This window comes from Stegostoma tigrinum, chromosome 2 (assembly GCF_030684315.1).
Source record: "Stegostoma tigrinum isolate sSteTig4 chromosome 2, sSteTig4.hap1, whole genome shotgun sequence".
Lineage (NCBI taxonomy): Eukaryota > Metazoa > Chordata > Chondrichthyes > Orectolobiformes > Stegostomatidae > Stegostoma > Stegostoma tigrinum.
The window spans coordinates 73725670-73741689 of record NC_081355.1 but is presented as its reverse complement, the minus strand read 5'-3'; the positions used below and the strand labels follow the sequence as shown (position 1 = coordinate 73741689).

At 42.8% G+C, this 16020-nt stretch overlaps 1 protein-coding gene across 7 annotated transcripts in view; it reads right to left on the bottom strand.

Moving 5' to 3' along the window:
* Positions 1-16020, bottom strand: part of itgb8 (integrin, beta 8) — a 109103-nt gene that overhangs the window by 39168 nt on the left and 53915 nt on the right. For all 7 annotated transcript variants that reach the window (XR_009447219.1, XM_059654611.1, XM_059654583.1 and 4 more), the window contains exon 9: positions 5907-6041. Coding sequence is in view for 6 of the 7 variants with exons in the window: in XM_059654611.1 (XP_059510594.1) it covers positions 5907-6041 (135 nt within the window). In the remaining variant the exon portion in view is untranslated. The remainder of the gene's footprint in view (positions 1-5906; positions 6042-16020) is intronic.

Genomic DNA, 16020 nt, shown 5'->3' with positions numbered 1-16020 from the left:
CAGCTCTACACCTTGTTATCTCAGATTCTCCAGTATCGGCAGTTCCTAATATCTCTGAAATATAACTTCAGGATATGACTTTAGATGGAACTTCTGCTGGACTAGCGCTGTGTGATAATCAGCAATGCCCTTTACTTTGCAGTTCTGGGTAGATTATATTGAGGTGGCCATCGGCAGAATAGGAGCAGAATTCAAGTTTGCATTTAAATTAGGTGATGTGAAAGGTGTTTTCAGCAGTCAGTTCTGCAGAGGGCACTGTGGGCTGCTCAGATTCGGGATGAAAGAGATTCAAATGTCAGAGAGTTCTCGACTATCAGAGTCAGACCCGGTTTTCCTGTCCTATTTATTTTTACTTCCAACTCCAAAAAACAACCAGTAAACAAGAGGAGGATCTAAATTTTGATCCAAAGGGAATGGAATTTTATTTTACTTCTTAAACCTTTTCCCCAAAAACAATTTTTTAGCCACTCAGATGAACCAAATTCAAATAAAGATTATACAAACTTTGTGAATTCTTTTGGGTTTATACCCAGGTTGATCATGCATGAGGAATATCAGAAAATCGGGGGACAAAATGTTTACTCACTGTCCTTTCATTTAAAATATTTAAGTTCTTACAGTTGTTTGCTCTGGTATGCCAGAATTTCTTACATTCACTAAACCCAGCAATCACATTCACCTTGTCACAAAGCCAGAAAAATCCCCTAAGAGATGTTTTCTATTATAGACAGAAACCTACACATTAACCAAAACCCTGGGCTGAATCCTACAGTTGTTTTGGCTGAGTTCAAGACTCGTTGTGTGTGATGTGGTGATTCTCACTGCAAAGCCAAGCACATTTTCTCTCTGCATCTCATCAAATTCACCACGATTTGTCATTTAAATTCTCACAGCAAGAATCAAAACAATTTCAGCTCCATCTTACCTTCCTTCACTCATTCTCATTACCCTCTGTCCTCATACAACACTAACCTTATATACCCTCTGTACTGCCTCCTCACTCCTTCTGAACATCTCAACACCTTTCACCCACGTGTGTCAGCCCTAACAGCCATATCACTCATTTGCATCTTACAAATGTGCCCCTTTTATGTTAGTACGAAGCTGAGTGACACACATCACATGGTTGTGGGGGTTGGGCGGGGGGGGGGGTGCAGGGGGAAGGCGGTTGGTGTTACCAGACATCTACTCTTTGACCACTGTTTGGCTGCCTGTGTGTATGGAGTCTACGTCTGTAGGAGATCCCTAGCAGTGACAACGAAAGAGAGCTGTAACCGAGACAGTCAATGCTGTGAGATGGCCAGGGAGTAGGAACCCTGTGCGGCCAATGTAGCATGTATTGCAGGACAATAACTGTTCTCCAGAGAACACCCAGCTACCGAGTCTAGATGCAGCCAGGTTTGTGACCGGCCAGCTTACTCACCCCACCCATTGTGAGCCCCTTTGCAGCCACTGTCTTCAATACTTCGCCCTGTCCATGTGACTAGAATGGCACAATGGTCATCCACCTCACTGTTAATGTGCTACTGAGACTTCCAACATCATGCTCTCCTCTCTTGGTGCCCAATGGTCAAGGCCACAGACTTTGCATTTTCTCACACCATCCCCCAAGCTGTGCCCATGCGACTACAAGTGCCAACTTGTCATACACTTTCTCCAGGGCACACCCTCATTCCTACGGACCCGCCTTGCCGCTCAAGTGGTGTGACCAGCCAGTGTCAGCCCAGACAGACTGTGGCGGAGTTGCCACTCAGACTGGAGATAAAGGACTGACTGTAACCAGCTTCCTGCAGCACAGCGGCACAATCCACTGCAGTACAACCTGTATCGACCAGATGCCTGTCAGTGGTCAAAGCTTGGGACTTGTACAGGAGGTCGCGGTTGACGAACTTAGCTGGGACCCCTGCACAGACTGGTGTCCCCATGGGCCTCACTGTAGATCTCTCCCCTACGCCTGCTTGCAGATGCCGTGTGTTCAGTGCAAAGCCAGGGGTCACATGGTCCAGGTGCTAAACTGACATCGCACACTGAGGTAAAACAAAGTGCACAAGCCCCCGACTGAACACCACTGCAAGGCAAGGCACAGCAGGGCAAAAGGATGTGTGTTTGCTATGATCATACGTACAGGTACCAGGTGATTACATGTGGAGAGACAGAGGGAGCACTGATGTACAGCCCAATCAAAGTTATGCAATGTATTCCTTTCCTCATTTGGTACATGTGCCCAAAGCAGTTGTCCACTGCTGGTTGCCAGTGTGCCCTGGTAGACAAAGCTGCCCATGTAGGGTACACTGCTATTGCACTGAGGAATGCCACGATGGTGGCAATGCCCCCCCCGAGTGTTGAATGAAGTGAAAGTGTACATGCAACTAGTGCTGGTGCATTGTGCTATGCTCTGTACCTTGTCCATGAACCAGCGATGAGATGAAATCTGCTCTGGTTTCCATGCCAATTTTTCCTGGCAACTGGTTTCCTGGCAACTAGGTTGCTAAGGTCACAACTCGCGATGGGGTGGGCTATTTATGAGCCACTTGGCAAGTAATAACATTCAAATCTCAGCATGCCACTTGAAGAAAGAAAACAAGATGTGGCGATGTGATCACAACTTTGACATAGGCTTCGCTGAACACCTCTCACAATTCTAGCCCTCCATCACACCTTAGGCCATGCCATTCACAGCTCAGTAAGATTCTGCTTCATGTTTTCACATAATACTCTATTGGTGCAAGGGGAAAGCACACAACTCTGAATTCCATAGCACTGTGCAAAATCGAAAGAAAAGAATGATCAAACTTTTAGACAGCAGTTGAACAAGTTAAAAGGGCCATTCATGGCCAGTGTTATAATACCTCAACAACATCAGCTTCTAATACAGCAAACATCACAAGGCAATGTTTATTTTGTGATGCTGCTAAATGAATCATATATGGACATATTACAGCAGGACTAAAAGATCGGTCTAAGTGGTAGGTTTTAAAGAAAATGTGAAAAGAAGAAAGAAATTTGAAGAGAATCAGAGAAATTTAGGGAGTTTAGGTCCTAGACAGCTAAAAATGTGCTCTCCAATACTTGAACAATCAAAATGCAGGATTCACAGCAACAGGATGGAAGGAGGAGTACATATATTTCACAGGGTTTTAGGGCTGGAGGAGATTCCAGAGAGCACAAGGAATGAAGTCAACTATGGCCACAAAAATTGCTGTGCATTTTAAAATGTAGGCGAAGCTTAGCTAGCAGCACTGCATCTCAGCAAGCAAGCATACCCCGTGCATACAAGTCAGGAAGCAGGTTCAAGAGACAAATACAAATTCCACCGTTTTGTGGTTTACACTTTACCAAAGTGGTGTCTTCCAAAGGCATCATCATAAAACTTAAAGAACGTTTCGTTCAATTACTTGTTTGGAGGGTCACACTCTATAGCTGTGACAATGGAGTTATGAAAATAAAGAATGAGAGCAGCGTTTGAATATAGACACAGCAGAGCATGTTCAGAGTCAGCTGAATGGAAAGACAAACAAATGAGTCAGTTAGATCAACTGGAATGTTCAGGAATCAAAAAAAGAGACTCTCAGTCACTTGAAGAGAGAAAAACAGCAAATTTTAAAGTTGTGTGTGTATTCCTGAAAAGTAAAACTATAAATGAAACAACTCAAGTGAATCCAAAAATGCAACTTTAAACAAATTTAGTTTTCCCCATTTACAGCTGATGTAACAGTTATAGTTACGTTTTGTCAGCTCTATTCTGTTATAAAAATCACTCAACCTTATAAAGAATATATGTTAACACTTTCTAATTAACCCCTGCATGCTGACTTATTCCCACTCTCCCCGTCTCTGCCCCGCCCATCTCCCAGCCTCTCCATCCCTGCCCTCTCACTCTCTCTATTCTTGCCCAGCTCTCCCACTCCCCCCATCTCTGACCCACTCCCCCCATCTCCGCCCCAATACCCCCATCCCTGACCCACTCTCCCAGAACCCCCATCCCTGCCCCAATAACCCCCATCCCTACCCCAATACCCCCATCCCTGACCCAGTCTCCCAGTACCCTCAGCCCTGCCCCACTACCTTCATTCCTGGTGCAAGATAAAGCTAAAGAAAAGGTCCTCCTGCAAAGTTCACATTCTGGCCTGGTTATTGCCATAACACTAAACTAAAATAATGCTGAACAAATCTAAAACAGAGACCTATCCTACAACAAAGCTGCAACGGCCTCATCCTGGCAACAACTGATGGGGAATTTAATGACAAAAATTAAGGAAGAAATAACATCAGATGGATGAGTAAACACCAAGACATTGAAGTGAGCAAAGAAGATGCTGCCAAAAGCCATAATAACTACACTTAAAAGAAACAAACTACCTTAACATTGCTGATTACATGCCACATTCTCACAAAAATGACAACCACACTTTGAAATTAATTCATGAATTGAGAGATTGTGTGGTTGTGAAAGTGCTATACAAATGTTGTTCCTTGTTTTATACGTGAAAATATAATTCTGCAATCTCACCTCACAAAAACTGAGAGTTCATGGTGTGTGAGCTTTCATTCACTAAAATGAACTGGGAAAAATAAACACAAGCTGCAAGCTCATGATTCTCTGAGTTGTAATTTCTGCCAGCACCCCATTCCACTGCAAAGTGCCATATTTCAAAATTATCTCTACATGTTAATACCACAAATTAACACCGAAACGTGGCAGAGCAGATTTGATTTGACTGAAGTTTGTAAGATCCTTAATGGCTTTGACAAAGTGGACAATGGGAAGAATTTTACTCTTGTGGCTGTGTCCAGACCAAGATGATATAGTTTTAAGATTAGGGACTGCCCTTTTAAGACAAAGTGGAGGAATTTTTGTTTTGCTTTCAAAGGGTTGTGCAATTTTGGAACTCTGCCTCATAAGGTAGTGGGGGAACATTGTTAAGAATGAAATAGATTCTTCATAGGCAAGGGAATCAAAATTGATCTCATTTAATCACACAGGATTCTGAAGGGACTTGACAGGGGAAATGCTGAGAAGACACTTCCCCTGATGGGAAAGTCTAAGAGCAGAGGACATAGTCTCAGAATAAAGGGGTGTCAATTTAAGAATGAGATGAGAAGGAATTTCTTCTGTCAGGGAGTTGAGTGTCTTTTGGAACTCCATGACACAGACAGCTGAGGGGCCTGAGCTCTTGTGGATATTTAAGGCTGACACAGATAGATTTTTGCTCAGTAGGGAAATCAAGGGTTAAGAAGTAAGGGCAGAGAAGCAGACATGAGGAAAATTGGATCAAATATGGTCCCACTGAATGGCAGTACAGGCTCAAGGAATCAAGTGGCCTACTCTCGTTCCAATTTCCTTTGATACTGACGGAATGTGGAATTTGGAACACAAGCCAATCAGCCCTGATCTTATTGAACAGCAGAGCAAGCTCAGAGGGCCGAAGGTCCTGCTTCTGTTGCTAATTCATACATTTGTCAGAAAACCCCTCATTCGATTCTACAAACAAATTAATATTTGTGCTGAAAACGGATGCAGATGGAAGTGAGAAAATAATTAGCTCTTCCAGATAAAACTCTTTTTCTAACTTTATGAACATGAAATAAACTATGACAGACAAGAAAAAAAAACTTACTAATTTTCAGTAAATCAAAAGCTATAATGAGCAGTATTAATACATTTTCCTTAAACTTGCTATTAATCAAAGTTGTGCAATTTAACTTAAGTAGTTGTTGACAGTTTCGTAGGTGGGTAGAGTAGAAGGATCAAGCTTTTAAGAAACACAATATTACTCCCTCAGGCAATTAATATTAATCCACTCAATGGCAAGACTTGTCTGTACAGTTAGTATGGTATCCATTGCATAATCTGAGGGGTATAGGCTAAAATACAGCAAAAGTATGCAGCACTGCATGGAGCTTACTGTATCACTGGCTTTCACATTTCCGCACTTAATTTGGCCTTGGTGGTTGGTGCCATCAGGACAGATTGCAGTAATGTTCACATAGACCCCATTGATTTGGTTGTCCACCTGCAGTTCTACTTCAGAAAGCAGTCTCTGCATGAAAACAAAACACACACACATAAAGAAAAATCAATTTCCCACGAACTGTGATGTAGTGGTTTTACAAATAGGCTGAATGACTCAGTGAGAAAAAGCTTTGTTGCACATATAAATCTTCCTTCAAATGCAACACCACTTTTGTATTAAATGGTCGGCACTTTCTCGAATTCTTTCCGAGTAGGAATCATCGATGATTTTTTGTATTTGAATAATGAGTGGTATCAATCTTCTGTTAAATCCTTTTCAAAAACAGTTTGAAAACAAATCACTAGTTAGGCCACGTCTGGAATGCTGTGAACAGTTTTGGGCCCTTTACTTATGCCAGGGTAAACTGGCATTGGAGGCAGCCCAAGAGAAGATGCATGAGGCTGATATCAGTATAAAAGGGACTATATTATGAGGAGAGATTGAATCGGTTGGGCTTACACTTATCGGAATTTAGAAGAATGAAGGGCAAACTTATTATAACATAAGATTCTTAGGGGGCTTTACAGGATAGATGAGGACAGATTGTTTCTTCTTGTAGGAAAGTCCAGGACCAAAAGGCATAATGTCAAAATAAAGGGGTTACCCATTTATGACAGAATGAAGGGAGAATTTCTTCTCTCAAAGCTTGGTGAATTTGAAGAGTTCTTTCCCAAAGAGGAATGGGCCATTATGTATATTCAAAGCTGAGTCTGACAGACTCTTTATCAGTAAAAGAATCAGGGTTATAGGACAAAAGCAGTAAAGTACAACTATGGTCTCATTGAATGGTGGGGCAGTCTCAATAGGCTGAACGACCTCCTTCTGCTCCTACACCTTATGATCTTCTTAAGTGCCCACACAGAAATCAGGGATATATTTTAGTTCATCATCTTACATAGCACAGAACATCCTAACCTGATTTTTGATCTGTAAAAAAGAAAACACGAGGCAATCCCAAATACTACAGGAGTAAACTTCTAAATCAAAATTCCAAGATATTGCTAAGACATGAAACACGCAAAATCATTTCAAAAGGAAAAGTGGGCAAATACCAGGAGGAAAATCAAGTTAACCCAATTTAGCCACACCTCTCGGAAAGAAGTAAAATGAAAACACGTGGTCAACGAAGGAAATCCTTTAATACTTTCAAGTGTGAAGGATCGCAGGCCTCATCAAATTGATGAGTACAAACACCCCTGCAAATCTTTCCTCCCCTCGGGCCTCAGCTTTATCCCATACATCCCTGCCTTGAAGAATTTCATTAGCAGAACATCATTGAGCTTGCTTTCTGTCACTGAGCCTGCAGAAAAATGGCAAGGCCTGAGAGTGAGTGAAGGAGAACGGCATAAGGGGTGGGAAACTTCAGTTATGTGGGGAAGCAGGAGATACCAGGGCTGGACATAGGCTTTAAAGGAAATCAGATAAAATAGTTCAAATTCACAAAATTCTTCAATAGATTAAATAATGAGAAGTTGAGTAAAATCGGTAAGTGAAAGTTATAAATTTAAGGGCACTGGTGAAAAAAGCAAAAGTTGGGTATGAGACACAAAATACTTTTATAAAGCAATTTACCATGATGTGCAGTTCCTGAGACAGTAGTGGGGTGAGCAGATTCAGATCTTACAAGTTTTTTGACTCAGTACTGAATGCGCCAGGTTTTTTGGACCAATTCCAGCCGTGAAGCTTAGTGAGGACTTCTTACAATATCTTCCCAACCGTGCACCATAAACAATTTACCCTATCCCTATGGCAAACCTCACGTTCAATTCTACTGCCTCCTTATCACGCATTGTTCCTGGAACAACTTGGCATTCACAGGATATCTGACGAAAGTGATAATGGGAACTGCAGGTGCTGGAGGATCCAAGATAACAAAGTGTGAAGCTGGATGAACACAGCAGGCCAAGCAGCATCTCAGGAGCACAAAAGCTGACGTTTCGGGCCTAGACCCTTCATCAGAGAGGTGGATGGGGAGAGGGAGCTGGAATAAATAGGGACAGAGGGGGAGGCGGATCTCATCTCGCCTCCATGACCTGTCCATCTTCCCTGGACTGACCTATCCCCTCCCTACCTCCTCACCTATACTGTCCTCTCTACCTATCTTGTTTTCTCTCCATCTTCGGTCCGCCTCCCCCTCTCTTCCTATTTATTCCAGTTCCCTCTCTCCATCCCCCTCTCTGATGAAGGGTCCAGGCCGGAAACATCAGCTTTTGTGCTCCTGAGATGCTGCTTGGCTTGCTGTGTTCATCCATCTCCACACTTTGTTATATCTGACGAAAGACCAGCTTTACTGACCCTACGCTATTATAAAAGACCACTGTGCATTCCAATGAGCACTAGCATTACAAAGCTGGGTGAACGATGGAGTTGGGAGATATGGGAGAAGGGAAAATGGTCCAAGAGACCTAGAAGTCCTGGTCAAGGTGGTGGTGAAAAGGAGAGAAGGCTGCTTCCCGGACCATTAGCAAAGGAGGCAGCACAACCAGCCCCGTGCAGCCTGGTCCGAGGCCCCATACAGGTCAAGTCATCTCCATAGTCTGGAGAAATAGCCAGCAGTGCCGGAAGGTCAATGACCTTCTTTACTTCATTTGCCACACTCTTCTCTCTGCTACCTAACGCTCATTCCATCTCTGCCCCTGCACCCATCTCCCACAAAGAATGATGCTCTGCCACTCTTGCTACTGAATGTAACAATTTCCCTTACTCGCTCTCCCGCATGCACCCTCCCACGCCAAAGGCTCGACTCACCTCACCACTAGGACCTGACCAGCTCCATCAGTAGTACTGCAGCCGAGCCACTCTTGGTGATGGACATTAAAATCCCCCACCCACAGTACATTTAGTGCCCTCACCATCGTTGGTGCTTCCTCCAAGTGTTGCTCAACACAGAGAAGCACTGATTCATCTGCTGAGGGAGGACAGTATGTGGTAATTAGCAGGAGGTTTCCTTGCCCGTGTTTAACCTGAAGCCATGAGACTTCATGGGGTCCAGATTCAATGTTGAGCTCTCCCAGGGCAGCTCCCTCCTAGCTGTATACCACTTTGCTGCCACCTCTGCTGGGTCTGTCCTGTGGTGGGACTGGACGTATCCAGGGATGGTGACGGTGGTGTCTGGGACATTGTCTGTAAGGTATGAAGCTGTGAGTATAACTATGTCGGGCTGTTGCTTAACTAGTCTGTGAGTCAGATTTCCCAATTTTGGCACTAACCCTTAGATGGTAGTGAGGAGGACTTTGCAGGGTTGACAGAACTGTTTCTGCTGTTGTCTCTTCTGGTGCCTAGGTCGGTGCCAGGTGGTCCGTCCGGTTTCATGTCTTCGAGACTTTGTAGTGATTGGTACAACTGGGTGGCTTGCTAGGCCATTTCAGACAGCAATTGAGGGTCAACCACATTGCTGTGGGTCTAGTGTCACATGTAAGCCAGACCAGGTGAGAGTGGCAGATTTCGTTCCATGAAGGGCATTAGTGAACGAATAATCAGTTTTTTTTTCGGTTGTTCCAACAATCAGCCATGATTTCATGGTGATCAGTATATTCTTAATTCCAGATTGTAGTTTTAAGTATTGAATTGAAATGCCATCAACTGCCGTGGTGGGATTCGAACCTGGGTCCCAAGAATATAACCTGGGTCTCTGGATTAATAGTCTAGCAATAATACCACTGGGCCGTTGCCTACACTTTCATACAACAAGCTTTCTGTGCCCACCCCCCTGCCCTGACTGAGGATTGCTGGTGCGGAAGGTAAGCTAAATAAAAACTGAAAGAACTGCAGCTGCTGTAAATCAGGAACAAAAACAGAAGTTGCTGAAAAAGCTCAAAAGGTCTGGCAGCATCTGTGAAGAAAAATCAGAACTGAAATTTCAGTTCCTGTGATCCTTCCTCAGAACTGATGATACCCAGGAAAATGTCAGATTATATGCAGGAGTTAGGGTGGGGGGAGGGGGTAAGGAATAAATGATAGGTGGAAATAGAGTCCAAAGAGAGAGAACAGATGGACAGAAAAAGGGGTTGATAACAATTTGGCAAAGAGAGTGAAAGGCTCTTAGTGACTAAAAATAGATAATGTGTAATGGCAGGCCTGGTGTGTGGGGTAGGGGGTTGGGACATAGGAGAGTTTAGGCCCTAAAATTATTGAACTCGATACTGAGGCCGGATGCCTGCAGGGTTGCCAAGAGGAAAATGAGGTGTTGTTCTTCCAGCTTGCACTGAGCTTCGCTGGAAACTACAGCAAGCCAGAGACGGAGATGTTGGCCAGGGAACAGGGTGGTGTGTTAAAGTGGCAGGCAACTGGAAGCTCAGGGTCTTTTTTGCAGGCAGAACATAGATTAGTGGTCAACCAGTCTATGCTTCGTTTCCCCAATGTAGAGGAGATCACATTGTGAGCTGCGAATGCAGTAGGCTAGATTCTGGGAAGCGCAGGTAAAGTGCTGCTTCACCTGGAAGGTATGTTTGGGCCCTTGGACACTGGGGAGGGAGGAGGTAAATGGGCAGGTGTTGCACCTTCAGTAGTTGCAGAGGAAGGTACCATGGGGCTGTCGGGTGTTGTTTGGAGTGAAAGAAGAGTGGACCACGGTGTCCTGCAGGGAACAGTCCCTAAGGAAGGCAGACTGGGGAGGGGAAGGGAATATATGTCTGGTAGTGGCATCTCGCTGGAGGTGGCGGAAATGGCGCCTGATGATCTTCAGGATCATCCGACCAGCATCTAAATCCAAAATATCACAGATGCTGCCAGGCCTGCTGAGCTTTTGCAGCAACTTCTGTTTTTGTTCCAGCAAGGCAAGCTGACTGGTTGTGTGATTCCACTAATTGGCAATGCATTGGTGCTTCAAAAGGAAGGTGTTAAGTAACAAAGCAATAATAGAGCAGGCAAACTGTCCTCAGATGCAACCTCGTCCAATCTGAGAGCTGAGTACTGGTCCCTAAATGCTCGGAGTCCTGAGAGAAGCCTTTCAATACGCGTTGGTGGTGCACCCCACAATGCAAATCTGCACTTGCTGAGCGTCCTGCAAATGGATTGGAAAAGGGCTGCAATGGTTGTGAAAGGGTGGAAATGGGTGTATACCAATGTCAGTGGGCGAGGGATGCTCAGGGCTGGTGGCAATACATCTGAGACACTATTTAGTGCTAAGCCACATACTGGCTGCAGCCCCTGCCACGCTGAAGTTGCTCGTTACTCACTCTGATTTCATTGTTGAGATTTCTCAAGGTCTAGCTTGTCTGGCACATGGCCATCACGAAAGCATTTCATAAACTGTGATGTGCAGAATTGGGAATTTGCCACCGAATGCTGAGAAACTGGCCTCGCCATTCATTAAAACCTATAGGATGGAGCAAGAGTGCTCCGACTGTGTAGACAGGTCTCACCAGACTTCTGATCTGCTTCACTCAGACCCTGAGAAGGTTCTACCTAACAGCAATCTACAAATAAGAATTGTATAAATACTTCAATAGGAAAAATATTCAGACCTGTGCAAGACTCACTGAACTACCCTTCCAATCAGACACTATGCACTAAAAGAATAGAAAAGTAACTGAAGAAGTACTTTACATAGGGGTGGAAGAAGTGTCTCTTTTTGAAATTCTACTGACCTTTCAACAACTTGGGTCAGATTGTGCGTCCTCATTTGGCATTTTGCTATAATAAATATTTCTCTGGCTTAACTAAATATCAAATTCATACTCACACAGAAGTGTTCTTTCAAATATCAGATTCATGCATGTTTGTCAGAGTTTTCCTCACTATCACCCCAGTTCTCAAAATGATATTGGCTAGTAATTTCAATAAAAATTGTGTATGCACACAAAAATCACAGGTCAAAGTGATTATTTTCTGCCAAAGTTTGATAGAATATTATTGCCAGTGGAGAGAGAATGAAGAGGAAATGCTGATGAATTAGTTTCTGTGGCATCACGACCTGTTCAACGCACATTTCAGTCATGCAACAGAGTTCAAGGGCCATCCTAAATATATCCTCAGATCTCATCACTTAGCAACAAAGAGCTGGGCGTTCAATCATGTTTTAAAAGGCTTGGATCTGATGAGGCAATACATTCATACCCAGAGGCAGGAGGCAATCAACTGGTATGTGGTTTGGAAAGTACAGCAGAAAAAGTTGTTGGAACACATTGAAAACAAGGTTTGACTACTTTGCAACAATTTGCATGAATGGCACTGGAAATGGGTGCAAGAGCATATCTCAGATGTACATCAGAACCACTTCATAAAATAAACTCCTTCCTGATTTGAACACAAAGGTCTGGAATACCTCTGATGATGAGTCACCAGACTCAAAACCTTAATTCTGCTTTCTTTCCACAGGTGTTGAGTTTTGACAGCAATATCTGTTTTCATTTTAGATTTGGAACAGGCTGGCTCACTGATAAAAGTGCCACCATTGTGAATGCTTTACACTCAACAATTGAGTGCAAAAATGAATTTAAACAACCATGTCTTCCCATTCAGAAAGTGATGTTTCTCTTGATCTCAAATAAATATTAAGAACGGCACAGTTCTTGTAAAATCTTTGCTGTGCTTCCACCAAATTAATCCTAGCATTGCTAAAGCTCAGTTGTTAACCCACTCAAAAGAACAGGATCAAAAGCTACAGTACAATAATGCAAAGTATTGTTGTGGTTGTTGAAGGTCAGTCATCTCAGCTACAGGACATTTATGCAAAAGTTCCTCAGGTTAGTGTTCTTGGCTGAACCATCTTCAGTTACTTCATCAATGTCCTCCTTTCCATTATAAAGTCAGAATGAGGACATTTGCTGATTACCACTCAATGCTCAGTACCATTCATGATTGCTCACACAATGAAGAGGTCCACGTCCAAATGTACACTGTTTGGGTGACAAGTGACAAGTAACATGCTTGCCAGACAAGTACATGGCAATGGCCATTAAAAACAACCTTGACATTCAATGTACTACCATCACTGAATACCGCCACTTATCAACATCCTGGGGGTGAGCAGGGACCAGGAGCTGAACTAGCCATATGAGTGCTGTGGCTATAACAGCAGGTCAGATGCAAAGAAGCTTGCAGTGAATAACTGACCTCCTGGTTCCCCAAAGCCTGTCCAACCATCTACAACGTACAAATCAGGAGGGATTGCTCCCCACTTGCCTGGGTGAGTGCATATCCAAAACAGTCAAGAAGCTTGACACCATCCAGGACAAAACAGCCTGTTTGATTGGTACAGCATTCACCAACATTCACACCCTCTACCACCAATGTTCATAGCAGCCGTGTGTACCATCTGCAAGACACATTGCATAAATTCACTAATGCTCCTTAAACAGAACCTTCCAAACCCATCACCACCATTACCTATAAAAGGACAAAAGCAACAGATAGGTGGGAGCACCACCACCTGCAAACTTCCCGCCAAACCACTCACCATCCTGACATGGAAATATATCGCCATTCTTTCAGTTTTATGGGGTCAAAATCCTTCCTTTGTAACAGCTTTGGGTGTGAACCTCTACAGGCTGTGGACTGCAGCGGTTCAAGAAGGCAGTTCACCACCACCTTCTCAAGGACCCCTTCGGGATGGGCAGAAAATGCAGGCCCAGCCAGTGACATCAAAATCCCATGAATGAATAAAAAGAAGCATTAATTACCAAAAGACAAAGCTGTGAAAAATAGCAATAAGTATTCGTCCCATTTCTTATAAAGATTCTTTCAATGTCATATTTCTATGACATTTGTACAATAATTTCTTTTTAAATAATTCCACATGGCGTGGGAGACAAGGTTACAGGTTCTCAGTTACAAAATTAGATAGTTAAAAAAAATCTTGTGTTAGTATTATAACCAAACGCTTTCCAAAGATATCAGAGTGCTTTGCAAACACTGAATTACTTTTCAGAAGGTGTTTGTTTTCCTATTTGCATATATAACAATGTTCAAAAGCACAAAAATAAATAATCATTCTTTAAATAATTCTTAATGATTCATTGAGTTTATATAGAGCTTAGAGATAAAAGTTTCATCAGGATCCACCAATCATCAAAAATAGCTTTGGTATATTATTGAAAGCTCAGAGATAGAGTAAAAATTAAGCAAACATAATTAAGACTGAGAACATGAAGAGAAGAACTGATGCAAATGTTAAAACTGATACAAGAAAGTAATGCTTTGGGTTTAAATTTAAAGTCATCTCCAAAATAACAAAGAGAGTAGTTAGAAGAATTTTCATTTTGTTGTTATATTTGTTTATTCGATGTGATGATCTACAAGAAACAGCAATGGGAAGAGCAACTGCAACATATCTTGAAAAGGCCACAAAGTAAATTACCAGGATTCTGTCAAGTTGATGAGTAGGACAACCAGCAAGGGTCCAACAAAATCAAATGGTGTTCAAGCACTTCATAGAGATCATAGAATCCCTACATTGTGGATGCTGGCCATTTGGCTCAAAGAGTTCGCACTGAAACAGCATCACACTCACCCCCTATAACCCAGTTCACATGGCTAATCCACCAAACCTACATATCCCTGGACACTGAGCAATTTAGCATGGTCAATCCACCTGACTTGCACATCTTTGCACTGTGGGAGGAAAACCACAGCACCCAAAGGAAGTTCATGCAGACAGGGGAGAATGTGCAAACTCCATGCGGACAGTCACCTGAGGGTACAGTCAAACCTGGGTCTCTGGTGCTGTGAGGCAACTGCACTAGCCACTGAGCCATCATGCTGCCCTAAGACAGGACAGACAGGAGACTATGCACTGGCTGGGAACTGAATCCAGGCCTCCAGCATGGTAAGCGAAAAATTCTACCACTGAACCACCAATTCCACCACTGCACTTTACGCATGATCTCCTGGTTGACCGCACCTCCATGAGGACATGCTCTAGGCTGAGTGTCCACCTCACTCCTGGGCAATCTCCAGACTAAGCAGCAATTTAAATCCACCTGGAAAGTAGTGTTTCAGCCTTTAATATTCAGTCAAGATTTGAGACTGCTGCTAAATAAACCAAGCTGATATGGATGATTTCTGTTTTATTATTGAATTTCTTGCTGTTGTTTTCTTTTCAATGAACTCCTAGCATACGTTTAAAAGCTTTCAGGACAGCAGGTCTTGAGTGTAGATCTTGCTGATAGATTAGACGTGAAACAGATTTTCAAAATTTTGGAAGGCAATTTTTTAATGCAGCTTTCCAGTAAAGTTGCAAAAGAAATCTTCATGTACTGCCAATTATTTCATTCCTTTGTAACTGGAAAGATCCCATCAGTATAAACACAAGCCATATTGTTTACCTCATCTCTTCATTTGCTTCTGCAAATTCAAAATTGTTCATTAAATACATTCCATTCTTGCTATTCAATTTGCTTAATTAGCTAAATAATTAGCATTAGAGTGTTTTATTATGTACAGAGTCAGACTTGTAGATCTGAGGAGTGATAGACTTTTGAGGATTTGGAAGGAAGGCCTTTTTTCAGAGTGCTCATGAGATAAAAGAAGAAACACATTATTCATGAATTAGAAATCTGTTGTTAAACTCTTAAACTTTATTCACAATTTTTTTACTAACAAGGAGCAAGAGTAGATCATTCAACGTCTCAAATCTGTTCTGCCATTTGATAAGATCATGGTACGTCTGATTGCAATATCAATTCCACATTGCTACTTATTCCTAATGACCTTTCACCCCTTTACATAAGAACCTATCTACCTCCGCCTTAAAAACATTCAGACTCTCAGAATTCAAAAATGCACGGACCTCAGAGAAAATTTGCATCATCTGTGTTTTGAATGAATGACCCATGATTTTTAAACAGTGACCCAGTATTAAATCCTCCCGGGACAGGAATCACCTTCATAGAATCATAGCATGCAGAAGAGGCCCTTCAACTCAGGGAGTTTGTACCACCAAAAATACACAACTACCTACACTAGTTCCACTTTCTAGCACTAGGCCAAAGCCTTAACAGTTATGACACGTGCTCATCTAACTACTTTTTAAAGATTATGAGCTTACCCACTTCAACTACCCTCC